The following is an 18,382-nucleotide window of genomic DNA, read 5'->3' as shown; positions in this document are numbered from 1 at the left end:
GTCAAATCTTTGTCCAAGTCTTAGCATTGGGTGTCAATCAGAATGAGGTTCAAGCTAGGCATGTCCCCCAAATAACTCATGCAGCAATAATGAAGCAACAATAAGGTCTCCAAAATGTTGGAAATGGACCTCAGCTCCTATAATATTTCTATAGTAAATACAAATAAACGAAAACAGACACTCAGAGCCTTAATTTGCCCATTGAACCAACAAACATACACACAATGATTTAATGTAAAGCATAGACATCTAGGGCCTAGTGACCTATATGTGACCTATGTATAAAATCAAAGCACTTCCATAGTATTTACATCCTATACATCTGTATGCTCTTGCATCGCAGGATTTTAACTTTGGTAGTCCAAGTTTTGCGGATAATAATTGCCTATGTTTGCCTAGGTCAACTGTGAACCCAAAACACATATTTGAAAGGCTTTCAAATACTTGGATTGGGAGGGAAAGAGAAAAAGCCTTTTTTGCTGAAACTTTCTGAGGCTCTTAACACACATGGGGTATGTATTAAAGACGTTAAAAGTGCATTTTGCATAATAGGGAACCTTTAAATGATTTTGTTGTTCAATTAAGATCACATCACATATGTCGTTTCTCGAGTCACTCTTGTTATTTGTCTCTATTTTGAACTATGTTTCTGTTGATACAATTACATGTCCATCTTTTAAGCTTAATGTTTTGAGGAGTAGTCCAATAATATTTGACCAGCTTGTATGAAATAAACACATTTGATAAAAACAACAATAATGGAATTGAACGTGTACAATGAGACAAATATAAAAACACTGAGAAGTATAAATACATACATCTTCTATTTCATACCATGGGTTATTTTATTTAAGAAATGTCATACAGTAATGAATATATACTGTATATGTTTACACAGTGATTCAACCCAACAAGATTTAATTTATATATACTTTAAATAAACCCTGATAAACACATTTGAATACTTGAACAGCTCTTATGAAATCACCACATTTTTGAAAAACAACAAAAACAAAACAATGTAATTGAACCCAAAAGTAGAAACACCAAGAACAATCTGCACAAACATCTTCTATTGTTGTTGTATTTATTAAATTCAAAGTTGTTTAAATCACAAATAGAACAGATACCGGTACTTTAGTAACCAACATGTCATACAGTAATGAATATATACTGTATACGTTTACACAGTGAGGCACACACATCATACATTTAATTAACATTTTATTATAAAATCAAGTCTAAACACAACTAAAAAACACTAAATATGAAAAAGGGAAATGAGGGAGAGGGTGAGGAAGAAAGAGGTGAGGGAAATGGAGGAGGGAGGTAAAGTAAACAAAGGATGGAGTAAGGGGAGAGAGGGTGAGGTAGCAGGAAGTACAGTAAAAGGGGGAGGGACTTAATAGTGAGTTTTTTTACATCTATTATACAGATTGTGGGAAAACCTGAGCTCCAGGAGAAAACCCTGAGTATGAAAAGGGGAAGGCAGTAAGGGGTGAGGTAGGAGGAAGGAGGTGAGGGGAAAGGGAGGAGGGAAAGAGGAGAGGAAAAGACAGCTACTGACGTCCAGCCTCCTCCTTCTCCTCTTTCTCCCCCTTTGCTTCCTTTCTCATCTCCTTCTCTTGCATCTTGCGCAGCATCTTCTGCAAAATGGCATCCCTTTCCTCAGTCGCCCTCTTGCGAGCGAAGAATCCTCTGCTCTTACTCTTCATGTGAAGACACAGGTCCTCCAGAAGTGCCTTCTCGTCCTCCATCTTCTTCTCTTTAGCCTCCCAGCTCAGTCGCGTCTGAGCGAGGTCGTCCTTCTCCTCCTTCGCCTCCTTCAGTTGCGTCTGAGCGAGGTCGTCCTTCTCCTCCTTCGCCTCCTTCAGTTGAGTCTCCATCAGATGAACCGTGGTCTCCCAGCGCTGGTGTTTCTGGGTCAGGTCTTTGGAGCACTTCTCCTTCTGCTCCTTCATCTCCTCCTCAAGCTGCTGGACTCTTGTCTCCCAGCTCAGTTGTTTTTCGGCCAGGTCTTTGGAGAACTTGTCCTCCTTCTCTCTCATCTGGTCTTTCAGCTGCTTGACATCCGTCTCCCAGCTTTTTTTGATCTTGGCCAAATGGTTCTTCTGCTTCTGCACCCGTTTGCATTTATCCTCCACCTGTTTTAACTGAGTCTCCCAGCTCAGGTGTTTTTCAGAGAACTGTTCCTCCTGCTCCTCCAGGACGTTCTCCAGCTGCTGGACTCTCATGTCCTTCTGTTTGACATTGCTCTGGTTTTCCTTACTCAGGTTCCTCATGGATTCCTTGGCCTGTTCTAATTGTGCCTGAACCACTTTCAATTCATTCTCCCCGATCAGGTGTTTGTGAACCAGGTTGTCACTTTTCTTCTCTTCCTCTTGTAATATGATCTCCATCAGATGAACCGTGGTTTCGCAGCTCAAGTGTTCTTCGGCCAGATCTTTGGAGAACTTGTCCTCCTTCTCTCTCATCTGGTCTTTCAGCTGCTTGACATCCGTCTCCCAGCTTTTGTTGATCTTTGCCAGATTATCGTTCTCCTCCTCCACCTGTTTCAATTTGGCCTTCACCTGTTTGAGCTCAGTCACGCAGCTCAGGTTCTTCTTAGCCAGGTCGTGCTCTTCCTGAGACACTTCTTTTAGTTTGGTCTCCATCGGTTGTTGGTCTTCAGAGATCTTTCCTCCCTACTTTTCCAACTGGAGCACCAGCTTGTGGACTTCCTTCTCCATGGCTTTGATCTTACAGGTCTGGTAAGTGTTGTGCTTCATCACCTGTTTCAGTTTCATCTCCATCTTTTGTTTTTCACTCTCCAAGGTGTGGTTTCTAGCGGCCTGGTAGTTTTTCTCGTCCACTACATACTTCATGCCTTGTTTCTCACTCTCCCAGCCCTGTTGTTTCTCGGCCAGGTCCTTGGTGGACTTGTCCTGGCTCTGAAGGAGTTCTTCCTCTCTTCTCTTCAGCAGGTGTATGGTCACCAGGTTCTCCTGCAGCTGCTGCTTGTGTCGAGCCTCTTTAGTTTCCATCTCCTCCTCCCAGACTGTCACACACTCAAGGAGTTCATCTCCTCTCATCACCAGCAGTTTAACGGTCTCTGCGTCAAACTGCAGGAGACTCTCATCGTCCTGGCTGTCGGATGTCTCCTTGATGCTCTGGTCTGACTTTGTTCTATCCATGGCGCTGTCTGTGGACTTGTGTTGTGCGTAGGAATACAGATCTGTGTGTCTGTGTAATACGTGTTTTGTCTAGAAAAGTGTAACGTGTTTTTGCTCTGACTGAATTTTAGATATTTAATAATGGATCAATCATTTATTTATTAATGACGCATTAACCATTAGTTACAAACCCTTTATAAAAGCTTATTCAGTAGAAAATGGTGCCGTCTACTGCTGAAACTGTGCTCCAGAAATAGGAAATACTGTGTAAAGCTAGTTGTGTAGTGGAATATATTGCAGGTTTGCACTTTAAAACTTTAAAACGCAAGTGCAAAAATAAAATAAATGAACCCTACAGACATCTGGTACACTTTTCTTCCTTGCAGCAGTATACTGTTTGCACAATGCAGTCCATTATAGACAGAGTCTGACACGTTGTGGACAGAAAATGTAATTACACAAGAACAGAACTACCTCAAAACTCACCGTGACGTAGAAATACCTTGTACTTTATTTTAAAATTGATCACCACACAACATACATAGAAATAATGCATAACTCCTGTTGCTATTTTACAAGCTGCATCATGGCAACAACATTACAAGAGTGTTTCCTGTGTCCTACATGCCAGCCGTTGTTTCATTATCACAGTATCATGTGATTCCTCATCACCTGGCCATGTGATACAGGTACAGTAGTGACTGATGATATTTAAAATATTTTTTGATAAAGTAGGCAGCATGTGAAGCTTTTTATTTTTTTACAAAGTTGAGTGATCTTAGGAAATAGATCATTCAGGTGCGGCATCTATTAGATAGATTTAAATGTAGTAAAAATAGATTTGTTATGTAATTCAGTCGTTCTGATTTCACAATAGCTGATATCTTTAATAACGAGGCATTTTTAGCAAAATAAAAGCATAGCCCTTCATTCCTCGCAGTAAAGGAAGTAGAAATGCTCCAGTGATTAGACCGATCCTTTTCCATTTGCAGTTAGTCCTCCCTGGATTTTATTCTGCAGTAAAGGATCATAGCAACAGCCATGGCACATATCTGCGGAGAATACATATATTAGTTAAACACGCACATAAAAGTTAAAAGAAAGGAAATGTGGAATAAATTATGTTGTATAGCTTGTTTTTCAAGCTATAAGCTAAGCTATAAGAAATGTGTTTGTAATATCTGATCATTAGACGGCGTATTAAGGTCATTGTAAGTTTGAAATATTAATAATATTGGAGCAGGAGAGGGGCTACATTGTCAAGAATATATTTTTTTTAAAACTCTGAACAAGAATTATTGGAAAACAAATGTTTTGTTTGTTTTTCAAAGAACTTCATTGTCTCACTTTGCAAAGTACATCACCTTGATGTAAATAATGCCTGCAGTGGATGATGTAATCAAATTAAACGTTGCAATCAGTGGGGAAACACAGTCTCAGAATTGCCATAAGCATCTCGGCTGGAATTCTTATTTTTTCAAAAGAAAACATAATGCTAATTTGGTTTAGGTGATATTTGAAGTTTCATCAGGAACTATAACACAATGGAAAGATGCACATCTGCACATTTCCATTCTGTCGCATCTCCCTACAAACGTGTGTAGCTTTCCTTTCGCGATTTGAGTTATTAACAACAAAAAGACTCAATTGTCCCTATATTTGTTTCCTTGTAAAATTTGACAAAGAATTTCTGAAACATTTCTTGCAAAAGTATGACTTTATGATATAATCACAGACAATATTCAAGTTGTTTTCTTATATAAATGAGCCGCTTTCATCTCAAAGAAAAGCCAAGGCTTTCTTCTTTTGAAGTTTTATTCTTTACCTACAATGGCCCTCATACGCCCTCATAGATACTAGACATGCAAGTAAGTATAATTAACAAGAATATGACTAATGTATGGCTCTCTTGTGCATCTCAGTCTAACTTAAAAGCAAAAACGGTCATACCTCCAGAGCTGCGATTCCCAGGGCGACTCCGACAATAACCGATGTGTTTTCGTCAATCAGCTGCTTGATCTTTGGAAAGCAGCCCGTGATCGTCTGAGGAAAATTAATAGTGTAGGTAAAAAAAAGGGTGGGATAAAACGTTATAAATTACAAAACAGTTTTGGATCATGCACATAGATGTTTTCGTTGTTCTTATAAAGCAGGGGTGTCCAAACTTTTTTCACTGTGGGCCACATACAGACAAATATACGAAGGGGTGGGCCACTCACTAGAGGTATATCGCCTCATAAGTTCAGTTATAAGTTAGAAAAGTCAATCAAATGTAAATTATGTTTGATACTTGAAAATGCTTTACAGAGCCTACACCCCAGCTCTCCATAGGGTTTCATTTATTACGTTAGCAGCTCATTCCTTAAAACAGAAGCTTCAGATTGCTTATAAAAAGAGGAAATATGAAGGATAGATTTCAAGCTTGTTATGTAATTAAGTTATTGGGCTTTTTTTTTTTTTAAACTATGATTTGTTTGAAAATGTTTCCAACTTTAATTTGCTAAATGTATTTGAAAAGTGGGCTTATTAACACATGCATACTGTCTAATAACTGTTTACTTTATTATCTTGAAAAAATAAACAGTTTTTAAATGCCATTTTATTAATGTCTTTCATTTTTGTAAAGCACTTTGAATTGCCTTGTGTTGAAAGGGGCTATATAAATAAACTTGCCTTGCCTAATATACTTTTACATATACATTTTTGAAGTACAATATCAGCAATCAGCTGACATATCACAAGCACAAGTTTCATTTGTGGCCCATATTTCATTATACTTTTGGAATTAGCTGAGGGCCGTTTCAAAATGGGCCACACCGTATAGTTTGGACACCCTTGTTCTTCTAAAGCAGTGATTCTCAAGTGGGGGTACACGGAGCCCTAGGGGTACGTTGGGGTACTGCAGGGGGTATGTGTGATAAAAAGAATACCATGCATGATTACAAAAATAGTAATCTTAGTACAATAAATTAAATAGAAAACACAACTTTATATAAAATATTCACAGAACCATCAAGGGGGTTCTCATATAAACATGTCAAATGTGTGTATTGTATTTTAAAGTTTTTGCATAATATATCATTTTGTTCATTGGTTTGTTAAACATATATTACTTCAATTGAAAAACTCCTTGGAAAAATCTGTTGTTATGTTCGATGAACATATCCTTAGTTTGATGTAATTCATGCATGACGGAGTTAATCAATCACACACTGAGGGAAAATCACTATATTGTAATTATTTAAATAGGCTTTTTCTATCAAAAATGTCGGGGTCGGTCAGGGGGTACTTGGCTGAGAAAATGTTTCAAAGGGGGTACATTACTGAAAACATATGAGAAGCACTGCCCTAGAGCACATACCGTGTCACTGTCTGCTACCGTTTGGTTACACGGACCAACAAGGCCTGGACAACACTGCGGTGGGAATAGCTGGCCATACTTGTCATAATACGGAGAGCCCACGAAGTCTGAGGAGTTGTAGAATCCACAGCATTGCAACTGATGTGAGCACAAAGAGAGTATACGTTACATAAAGCATCGGAGACATGGCGTGAAAAGACAGTTCGTTCAGCAGAATTACTCATACCGTGTTCATGGTAGAGTTCCACAGTCCTGTGACGTCAGAATCTTTCCCGTAGTCTTTACGGATGTTCTTAACTGCAGCTTCGCCAAACTTGGTGAACAACTCGTCTGCCTAAAATCGAGTGGGGTAAAGTAACCAAGTACATTTGCTCAAGTACTGTACTTAAGTATTATTGTTAACAGACCTGTACTTTTGGTGCTTCATACTTCTACTCCACTACATTAAGGCAAATTAAGTACTTTTTACTCCACTACAGGTAATATACACAGTTAGTTACTTTTCATATAAAAACACATGATACGGTACTTTAATGCTTATCAAGTGTCTTCACATTGACAAACTACGACATTAAAATGATATGACATGTATTGTATTTGTTACTAAAAACAAATGTAAATATCTTATATAATATATATAATATCTTTAAAAATCTTATAATATATGACTCTGAAAAGAGAGAGTACTTTTACATTTGATGCTTTAAGTTCATAATATTCATGCTAGTACTTTGTATTATTCAGAAATGGTTTATTTTGCGGAATACGTACTCCAACTTTTTGTACTTGAAGTACATTTTGATGCTAATCCTTTTGTACATTTACTTAAGTACAATATTGAACTCAGGACTTTCATTTACAGACATAGCAACACAGTCTCATGGCATTTCGTGTTATAGTCACGAAATTAATCTATTGATTAGTGTTCACCAACACGATTTCGCCATTTTTTTCGGGTCACACAGAACGATTTTAAAAGCAATGTAAATAATAACAAATTAGAAGGAAAAACAGATTTGAAAGAAATACAGATTTCAGTATTCTGACACAGAACGATTTTAGAAGCAATGTATTTCTATTGGTAGTATGTTTCGTGCCTGCACCAAATAATAACAAATTAGAAGGAAAAGAAGATTTAAAAAAATACAGATTTCAGTATTCTGAGGCTCTGAGCCATTTCTTTTCCTCGTGGATGGCAAAAAAACTCCGACATTATACAATTTAAAATAAAAGGGTTAGGCTTAGGGTAAGATATTGAGTACGTTTTTATGAACCACACAGCTTCTGGTATTCCAAGACCCGACCGGACAAAAAGACGTGGTGCAGGCACGAAACACACTACCAAGAGAAATACATTGCTTTTAAAATCGTTCTGTGTGACACGAAAAAAATGCGAAAATCGTGTTGGTGAACACGTATCAATAGATTAAATTCATTACGTGACTATAACACGAAATGCCGTGAGACTGGGTTGTTGGACATACGGATAGTGTTGCATCCAAGGACCAGAAGGAAGTACTTTTTATGACAATCTAGTTGTTTGATGAGTGAAAAGGTTCCTCCGTTAACTTACCAAGGGTCTGAATACCAAGATCACCACCGCTCCCGCAACCTCCGCTATGAAGACCACCAAGACTATGACGAAAAACTAGGAAAAATAACAGAATATTACATATTTTGTTGGGATAAGTGGGGAAATATTGTATACATTCATCATTAATCTATACTTTAAGTGTGTTTTCTCATTTCTCCCACATTTCGATGGTAACAAAGGAATTGTGCTTATTACGAAGAATTTTAAAGTATGTTTATTCGCTTTCTTATCAGAAGTGAGAACATGCTAACGGCAGCTAGTTAGCTTAGCATAGCACAGAGACTTGAAAAAGAGGAAAACAGCTAGCCTTGTTCTGTCTGAAAAGGAAAACATTCAGCCTACCAGCACCTTTGAATTTCCTTAACTAACACAAAACCTATAATTAGTTTAATCTGAACAAATACTGAAGTGTCCTTATAACTCACTGAATGCTAACACTAGCTCTATTTATACTATCTCATATGTGAAAGAGGTTTCAATCAGCTCATCAAGCTCAGCAAAAAAGTGTTTATTCCCAAAATGTCAATATATTTCTCTAAACATCTTTAAACAGCATATCAACCTACCAGCAGCAGCATGCACTTGCTCTCTTTGACGGCTCCACAGCAGCCCAGGAAGCCGATGACGAGCAGCAGAGCTCCTATTGCTATCAGCAGGTAGCCCACATTCAGCAACTGACTGAGCTCTACAGGTGCATTTTCTATCTGACCCAGAAAGCTGAGGATGGAGCCGCTGTCCACCTTCACCCAGATCCCAACGCCGAGGATGGCAGCACCCGCCAACTAAGGGAGTTTGTAAGGGATAGGAAGAGACAGGAGCAGAGAAATGGGGATTCAATGAGGATTCAAACTATTTAAAATGTTCTGTAAAAGAGAGATTTGATGAACTGCTCAGATGTTGACATTAATATGACATTTCATTTAGCTGACGCTTTTATCCAAAGCGACATACATTTACCGATTACAGGGACATTCTCCCTGGCGGGATTTTGAACTCACAACCTTCCGATCTTGAGCCCACATCACAATCCATTAGACCACCACTAGCCTACTTGCTTAACAAAGCACATCCTGGAGTTTGACCCGTATAAGCGACGAGGCCAAGTCTCTGCGACCATTTTTCTTTTTACGAGTCTCTCTCAAGTCCAAGAATGTAATGCAGGTGAAAAGAGCAGTGAAGGAAGATGTATTTTTATAGAAAGACTCAGATGTTAGCATTGCAACGGATCCCTTGACAAGAAGCAATGGGATTTTTCCATTTTGGAATATTGCAGAACATAAGTTCTGTGGCAAACACATGTGTATGATACTTACATGTTTGGTTCAGCAGGATAATCTCCACATCACCACTTTATGATTTTAAAGCAAAAGTGCAATCTCCAAGTAAAAAGCTAACATTAGGCCAGGGGTCGGCAACCCGCGGCTCTCGAGCCGCATGCGGCTCTTTAAGCCCTCCGCTCTGGCTCCCTTGAGCTTAGACAAAAATAAGAAGGAAATCAAATTAAAATATTTTGTTGCACGGTTGAAAATGTTTCGTATCTTGTATTTTGATGTGATACTGTGACGCAAATACAAATCAAAACGGTTTTAATTAGGTCAACTAAAATATGCGTCACGGTCCCCCGCCAGCGCCTTTTCTTGCAGGCGAATAACCTGACCCCCGGCTCGATGAGCGAACTATGGATAAATCAAAGAAAAGAAAAGTACCGGAGGAACACAGAGGGTTTAATTCTGCGCGGTTAGAGTTATCTGCTTTCACAGCAAACGATGCTGGCTATGCTAACCGGTATATTTGATATGTGGAGAGAAGTTGTCAAAGGTGCTGCAGCCTTTACGTATCGAGGAACAACACGGAAGAGGAAGACAGCTGACGACCTTCAGTCATAATTCAATCAGTTAACTCTTTTTAGGGTGCAGCTATAGGTTTTATATATTTATAAGTGGGCCCATTTTAATTATATTCATTTTCTTCAAATGTGCAGAGGACTCCCCAAGTGCTGTGTTGATTTAATTTAAAGTAGGCCTGTGTATTTTTTTTAATTCTCCTTATAAGAGTTCTTTGTTTCTTATTAAGGTAAATGGTCAAATGAGGCAAACAGTTTTCTATAATGTAATAAATAATAAATGCCAAAAAACTATAGTTTGTGTCTATGATATAACAGTATACAACTTTATAAGCTATCAAATATGTTTTGCGGCTCCAGACAAAAAACAATGGTGGAAAGGGGGGCAAAATGGCTCTCAAAAAGGTTGCAGACCCCTGCATTAGGCTCTAAAGAAGGTACATTATGCTCACATATGACGTTCAGTAATTAGCCACTTGTTAGCAACCTCAATTTTTATGACACATAAAAGCTTCAGATATTCACCAGTGGGGTATTTACTGACATATTTTATATGTTAACCACAGACCTTATTTCAGGCATTTAACCAAAAGATACTTTCAAAAACACATTAAGCAGGGTTGCCAACTTTGGGTACCTGGCTGGAGTGAGATTTTGATATCATGGGTTTGATTACACATATGCGCACGAAATGACTGCTATCGTGTCAGTAGCGGGACCTTAGCATATATATAGGATATATATATACAAATACACAATATTGGACACAGACTATAAAGGGCACACAGTTTCATTCACTAATGAAAGTCAAACACATGTTTGTTTCCACTGTTTTATTGTGTGCCTGTCGCGATAAGCAATGAATTGACTTATCGTACGATAAATAAAAATGAACTCGATAAATTCCCATTTACATGAGGATGTGACTAGCAGTTTGAAAGGATGTACTTTAATTATTATTATATATTATCATTATGTCAGTGGTCTAAAATGGTCATACAACGGTGCCGACAATATTATCGTTTATCGCAATAATTTCCGGGAAAATGTATCCAACAAAATTAATTATCGTGAGAGCTATACATGAAACACACGCACACAAACAAATCTACAGATTTACTCCAAACTGCCAAATATATTAATTAACACACTCTCACTCTCATACTCTGACTCTATTTTGGCCTATTCATTTCTACTGGATCTTAGATCTGCGCATGCGCAATACGGGGCGGCAGTGGCGGCCACGGAGTATTTGTGTTGGGTAATCTATGGCAGGGCCGGCTAACCCATACAGTGGTGGTGGGCATGCCCGGCGCCGTGGGAGGGCCAGGGAGGGCCAGGCCCTCCCATTTGACATTCCTGCCCTCCCCCAATAAACACGTTTTTTATTATTTATAAAAATAAAAAAATATATATATTTTATTTTTTTAATTATAAATAAACTGTGAACTTTTATGGTACGATGTATGTGATGTCAGAACAAAAAAAAAATCGCAGGCTACGTCAAATAAATGCATGTGTCTGTTGTGATTTGTGATTCGTCCCCATTTATACCAATCACAGCGTCACACTCTGCCGCCTATTCTGGATTTGTTTATTGTGCATTCTGTAGACTCCCATTTCTGTTTGAATTACAAAATGGACATAAAAAATTGGCTTAAAAGGTCTAAGGATTTATTAAAACGAAATAGCGATGAAAGAACTGCAGCCGATGGTGCAGCTGGCGACCCTGCACCTGCCGTTGCAGCAGCACGCCTTAATGTCACAAGCTTGACCTCGGCAAACCCCGGGGCTGAGTTAGCGATGATCTTGGGGTTAATGAACCCAAGCAGGTGAAGCTGGATCGTTATCCAGGGAGATTGTTTTCAGGAAAGAAGCGCACTTTTGCTGCTGCATGGTACAACAACAGACCATGGCTTGAATATTCGTTAGAAGCAGACGCAGCCTTTTGTTTCCCCTGTAGACAGTTTAAAGTAAACACGTCTTCATCTGATGCGGCTTTTACTGTCAAAGGTTTTTGCGACTGGAAACACGCATTACAGACTGATAAAGGACTGCTAAGACATGCCGCATCAAAAGAACACATTTCATGTGAGAGCTCGTGGAGAGAGAGAGAGAGATACGTGAGGAAACAAATAAGGAAATTAGTACTTTGGTGCAGATCAGCTGGCACGGAGCCGTTATTACGTGTCAGCTGTCGTTGATATTATAGATTTTTTAGCTACTCCCTCTCATGCCCCTTTCACACCAGCGCTTTTTCAGCTCCGGCTCGGAGCTGGAGCCTGAAAAGCGCCGGTTTTCCTGTTCACACCGCAGCGGCGCCGGCTCTTAGCTCCGGAATCCGGTTCACTTCCAGCTCCAAAAAATTGTCGGTCTAGAGGCAAGAGCTTCGGAGCTAAGAGGTGGCGTCGCTTACGTCTCTCTTACGTCGAGGCGTGCAGGAAACTAAACCCACCTCCCCTGAACATGGGTCGACTGTCATGCCTGCCTACTAGCAGTAGTGCTTATAAACACACTTTATAAAGTCAGGCAACACTAACCAGGCTTCATGTGATTCTGTTTATTTGTATCTTACTTTGACCATCCGTTCACTGTTATTGATCATTGTGGAGAGAGGCAGACGTTTTGTTTTGTATTATAGCAGCTATCGGATGGAATCAATACATGGGCTGCACAGGTTGTCGTGTCCGACTATCACAAGTAGAATCATAATAAAAATACGCCGGTAAAATGTGCCTGTAGAAAACGGTTTATGCCACAATAGGATAGCAATAGCAAGTAGTCAGTTTAGCTTCGGTTGCTATGCTAACATCACCCATTTTATACCAGAGAAACTTTCATAACAGCGTTGTGATGCCAAACAGCGTCAATTCAGACTGACACACATTCAGGGGAACTGGGGATATGTATCAGCTGCTTGTGTGAGTTGGACAGTGAATACTTTAGAGCGGCCGCTGCAGTGTGAGCTAACCGGGAGCTACCGGGAGAAGAAACTCCCGTGGATGAGCAGCCAGCACTGCAGCGGTCGGTAAATGCTGCAGAAACACATTAATAAACAATGAACCACGGCACTCTGGAGAAAAGCATAAGGTTGGAGAAGTCGTTATTTAATTTAATCTGGCTTCGTGTGATTAAAAGCAACACGATCATCGACCCGACGCAGTTCCCCGTTGTTGTGAGCGCCGTAATGCCGTTGGGGAGCAAATCAGCGATGTAAACGGTGACGTCATGACGCAGCAGCGGCAGCACCAGTCGGGTGCTGGGCGGTGTGAACAGAGCGGGAGCAGAAAAGGGAAACCGGAGCTGAACCAGAAAAGCTCCCGCTCGGAGCTAGAAAGGGAAAAGCGCTGGTGTGAAAGCCGCATCAGAGGTGACTCGATGCACTCCACAGCATGTCCGAGTGCAGTGCATCGGAACATAAACCATGCCCAAGGCGGGCTAAACAGTTCATCGTCTCCGTCTCTACTATTTCTCTCCGAGTGCAGCGATGAGGAAGCTGCCATCCGTAACCAGTGTGCCTTGCTCGTGATTTACCAGTGTTTGTGCTGCCACGCACACAATGTTTCAAAAGTGGTTTCTATGTTGCCCTTTATTTGTGTATGTTTATGATAAGTGTGCGTCTTTACGCAATCCTGTTGGCCTTGCTGTTTGATATATATTGTGCCGCAGGCCCGCAGCACGTGACGGTTTTGTGTGCCCTCCCATGAAAATCATATGCCCTCCCTTTAGATTTGTTCTGGCGCCGGGTCTGGTGGTGGGGCTCAAATCAGTGCAATGTAATTACATACACGCTCCCCTTGACAGTGAAACGCTACGCGTGAGGTTTAGATTATTTCCGTCTCAATCCAAATTGAACTGTATGAAATAAAAAGGCACATTTGTCTTGTAGTAAATAAAAAGGGCGACCTGGAGCTAATCCTGCAATTTCCCCACAGGTAAAAGAGTTGACATGCTGAAAACCCAACCCCTGCAGGGGAGTCTGGGGGGATTCTCCCCCAGGAGATTTTTTGAAATACTAACATAAAATACACATTCTGGTACTCTCTTGAGAAGAAAAATAAATACATCTATTACTACACGACATATTTAAAAAAAATGAATGCCATTTTAGTTTTTTGTTACTTTGTTCTGAAAGCTGAGCCTGCTGCTCCTCACAGAGAGAAGAGGGAAGAGGCTGTGTGAATTACTTTACATTGTGGATAAGGGTGGATAGCCCCCATTGTTCTGTGTGTCAAAATGAAAGACAGCCCACACACCTATCAATCATCAAACCGTGGGGTCTTATTTCATTACGCGTTGATTTCTATCAACACGTAATATTGTATCGATGTATATAGAGATGTACTACAGCAAAAGTATTCTCCGTCGGGACTTCCTGCAAGAACACCACGCCGTTATCTTGATTCTGATTGGCCAGAAGACATTATCAAAGATGTTCTATTGAGAAGACGATCACTACGTGACAACAGTTTTCAAAACCGTTTCTAGTCTTCGGTATTCTTGTTTTGGCGTGAGATGCGTGAGAGTTGGCAACCCATTAAGTTATTAACCCTCGAGATAAGGGAAATAACTAATTTCCTGTTTTAGGATTTCTTACACCACTCTACTGTATACTGAATTGTTTAAAATGTTCTTCTACTGACGTATTTTGCAGTAAAAAGTGAATAACATTTGGAGAGGTGCATTAAACAGAGGACGTTTCAAATCATGTTCATACTACAAACCAAATCAGGTGGTGAAATGCCCCATTGATTCAATTTGTATCACAAAGATACAATGTTCTCTCTCTATTTGCATATTTTCCTACATCTGTTGCACTGCAACCAACAACCTGCAAGTGAAATGAAATGGCGCCAGTGTTTACTTTGGATAAGGAAATCATATTTTTGAAGTATTTAAAAAACTTACGAAGATAATGCCATTGAAAACCACCATCATGGCTTTGAGGAATCCAAAGCATCCCATTTTAGCAGCTGATTTTTCTACCTATAAGGAGAAAAGAAATAAGAAAATCAATGCATTTTTACTCAAAACAGTCAAACAGCAAGTCTCCTGATTTGTATGCAACAATTTAAAGTTGTTTATTATTCAGTCATTATAATACCATTTTAACCAGACTTTGAATCACATCACCTCATTTGTTTGCTGCTGTTAGTCATCTCCATGAGTTTCGGACATGTTGTCCCGAGTGTCAAAAAGTCATTATGCACCGCCAATTAGGTGACAAATTAACAGATATATTGTGTGGTTTCCTGGAGAGAGCAGGGGAGTGGGAAAACACCTGCCACCTGTCACCTTGTTGCCCTTTGTAAGCTAAATAACTTATCTTTGTCAAACACTCAAACACCTTTCACGTCCACTCTTAAGGACATTTCAAGTACATATATGACCTCACAGGGAACTTGGGTGAGGGCTTTGTTTAGTTTAGAGTTAATGGGTGTAGAGAAGTTACGATTGAGGAAGTAAATACAAAAATACCTTTCATTAAGCCAGTGATATGCAAACTACAACATACTGTATATGGAAATGATTAGCTTTTCCTACTTTATTGTCCAAATTTAGACCATTTTGGTATAAAACTACAAAATCATATAAATATAGACGTGTTGGAGGAAGTGCTCAGACCCTTTACTCAACCCTTAGATGCCCGAGTGACTGGACAAAAAGGACCCGTATTAGAATAATATGTGTTTTTATGCAATTTGTGTCATTTTGGTTGAGAAAAATCACTTAATATTTAGTATTATATTTTGGTTCACACTAGACATATTTTATATTTAATTTTTACTATTTATAATTTTAGAAATTGTTTTTACATTTTGAAAAAAATACGAAATTCCATAGAAAATGCATGCGGCTCATTTTTGACCCACTTAAGGAAGCTTGGGCTAGTAATACAAAAACTACAATTTCTTAAAATGTATCAAATGTAAATTTAAAATGTGAATGGCATAATATCCAAAACATGTTTTTTGAGGAATAGCTGGAATATGAAATGATAAAAAAATGTAATTACAAAGATACTCTAAGAAAACCACCTCACCGGATCAAAAAAGACCCACTTATGCATCTAAGGTGAGGTAGGTAATTCACTTCAGAAACACTTTGTTATATTCCATGGAATGCTCTTAACATCCCGATAGCAATGAATACATTAAATTCTTTGACAATAAATACTTAAAACATTTCATCTGTGGAAGCCGTAGTACTGTAAAAAGCACGACCAATCATCTGAGCCGGCCCGGCTAAAGTAACTGGATGGCCTACCTGCCTGTCAGCCTTCCATCTGTGCACAAACTTATCTCGTGCCCTCATTGGTCATGTGCACGTTCGTGTGTGTTGGAGGAGGGGCTCTGTGAGGAAGTCTGAAGGAAGGGGCAGATTTGTTCCGGCTGCAAGCGCACTCGAGCTGGTTTCTCCATTCTTACCTACCCTACCTTTAAGAAAACTATAAATACTATGGTCTTAAAATACTTCACTTCAAGTAAAAGTCCTGATTTCAAAATTCTACTTTATATCAGCAACATATAATTAAAGTATAAAAAGTAATTATTGTGCAGAAAAACTGCCTTTATGTGTGTATATAATTGTATTTATGTGACATTTATAGACAATAATGTTGCATCAAGTATTTACTGTTGTAGACAAACACCGTTCTGATTGACGTTTTGTAAAATATTTAAGTAATTTGACTCGTTTGTGACTCAGAGAAAAAGTCTACTAGTTGAATTTTTTAAAGATGCATTGTATTAAAAGTAGCTACAGCTGTAAAATAAATGAAGTGGAGTAAAATTGCATTATTTCCCTTCTGAAGTGGAGTAGAAGTATAAAGTACTTCAGAATTATACTAAAGTACAGTATTTGAGTAAATGCACTAAGTTAATTCCACCTGCCTATAGGATGTAAAATGCACACAAATGCTATTTCTTGTTAAATAAACAGAGACTCCAGTGTGTGTATTTGCATAGAAAACTTAGTGATCCATTGCACCCATCAGACTTTATGGGGCTATAACCAATGGCCATTTGCGGTACAAAACAACAGCTCTTTATCTGTTGACACACACAAAACAAAATTCTCTTTGGTGTGTTTTACAAGTGTGTTTGCAAGAGATACAACATATATCTGACCCCATAAACACACATCCTATCTCCTACAACACCCTTTTACAAGCCCTACTGTTCTAGAGACATTAAAAAAATCGGTGTGTGTGTGTTGGTGTGAAACAGTGCCCTTTGTTTGGGGGGACAACACAGAGAAATTGTAATCCCCGATGACAATGACAGAGCAGAACCCTATTGTTGATAGCAACAGGCTGCTTTTCTAGGAATTGGGATATCCCTAAAGGCCTCTTTTCACTTATAACATATGTACTTCACTCTTTACAGTTATTCTGAACCCTTTTCGTAAATAAACAACCAGGCGATGCAAAAGGAAGTGGCTTGTCAGGTTTTTAAGTTACAGTAAGCTGGTTGTCATCAAGTTAATCATACATTCGAAGGTTAGGATGCCTTCAAAATGTAACGAATGGTTGCCTTGACTCCCTAAAACTTCCTCCATCACCTTTTGAGCTTCACTTCCTCGTGGTCAGCCATTGCACTCTGACACTGGTGATGCATTAACAAGCTCGAGTCACATGCAAATCTCTGGAAAAAAAGGATGTGCGCTTGCAACACCTGGTAACACAGGAGTGGAGGCTCTTGTTTGCAGGTGACATATGAAATGGGTGCTTGAGATGTATTTGCCAGTCTTAGATCAACAAAACCTCTCGTCTCTGACTCACTATATAAAAAACAACAAAAAAACAGACAGGCAAATCTCAAAGGACGCCATTGAGCAGAATAATTGCAGGCAGGTCTCAGGAGACAAAGGATCTTTGTTGGATGGATTTCTATCTACGTTTGGTACGGCAATTGGAAAAACAACAGAGAATTAACCAGATAACTTTAAATTGAGTTAAGTTTCTCTTACCTTTCACAGGAGAACTCGTAGGACGTTCACTCTGGTGATGGAGGCTGTTGATGGGAGTAAACTGAGGAGTGTATTATTCGACTGTCCTCTGAAAAAAAGGAAAATGACCCACAGTGTACTCTCTGTGTCCCCTACTTCCTGTGACTCCGCTAGATAAGAAACAGCCTCTGAGTGACTTTTTCTGCTTTTTGTTGGAAGGCTGTCTGCTGGTTATAAGTACTAAAAAGGGAGGGGGGGGGGGGGGAGAGCAGGTGGGTGTGACTAAAGCAGCTGAGTAATAACACACACATCACCATGGAGTGAAAGGCTGGTCTCACGAGAGAGGGAGGGGATAGAGAGAGGTAAAGTTGTACTAATCAAAGTAAACAATTAGCTTTCGGATTAACAGTGATTTTTTTTCTCAATTAAACACATTTTAATAATTTAAAGGTCTCATGTCATGCTTTTCCGGTTCTTACCCG

General features: G+C 39.3%; 2 protein-coding genes across 2 annotated transcripts; both read right to left on the bottom strand.

Annotated features, from left to right (window-relative positions):
- Positions 1-1,363: 1,363 nt before the first annotated feature.
- LOC117551371 (DNA ligase 1-like) lies at positions 1,364-2,654 on the bottom strand. Its single transcript, XM_034224232.1, has one exon. It carries the CDS (start codon positions 2,652-2,654, stop codon positions 1,560-1,562), a length of 1,095 nt encoding a protein of 364 aa, XP_034080123.1. The 3' UTR covers positions 1,364-1,559.
- A 980-nt stretch (positions 2,655-3,634) lies between these two features.
- On the bottom strand, positions 3,635-18,139 carry tspan35 (tetraspanin 35). The gene is made up of 8 exons (XM_034224233.1): positions 17,922-18,139; positions 14,859-14,936; positions 8,674-8,889; positions 8,087-8,161; positions 6,740-6,847; positions 6,514-6,651; positions 5,103-5,195; positions 3,635-4,204 (listed from the first exon to the last, which is right to left on the bottom strand). The coding sequence occupies exons 2-8, from the start codon at positions 14,913-14,915 to the stop codon at positions 4,145-4,147; spliced, it is 747 nt and encodes a 248-aa protein (XP_034080124.1). The 5' UTR covers positions 14,916-14,936; positions 17,922-18,139; the 3' UTR covers positions 3,635-4,144.
- Positions 18,140-18,382: the final 243 nt, after the last annotated feature.

The sequence above is a fragment of the Gymnodraco acuticeps genome, unplaced genomic scaffold (assembly GCF_902827175.1).
Source record: "Gymnodraco acuticeps unplaced genomic scaffold, fGymAcu1.1, whole genome shotgun sequence".
Taxonomy (NCBI): Eukaryota; Metazoa; Chordata; class Actinopteri; order Perciformes; family Bathydraconidae; genus Gymnodraco; species Gymnodraco acuticeps.
Note: the sequence above shows the minus strand (reverse complement) of the source record. Positions and strands in the feature narration are given on the sequence as shown.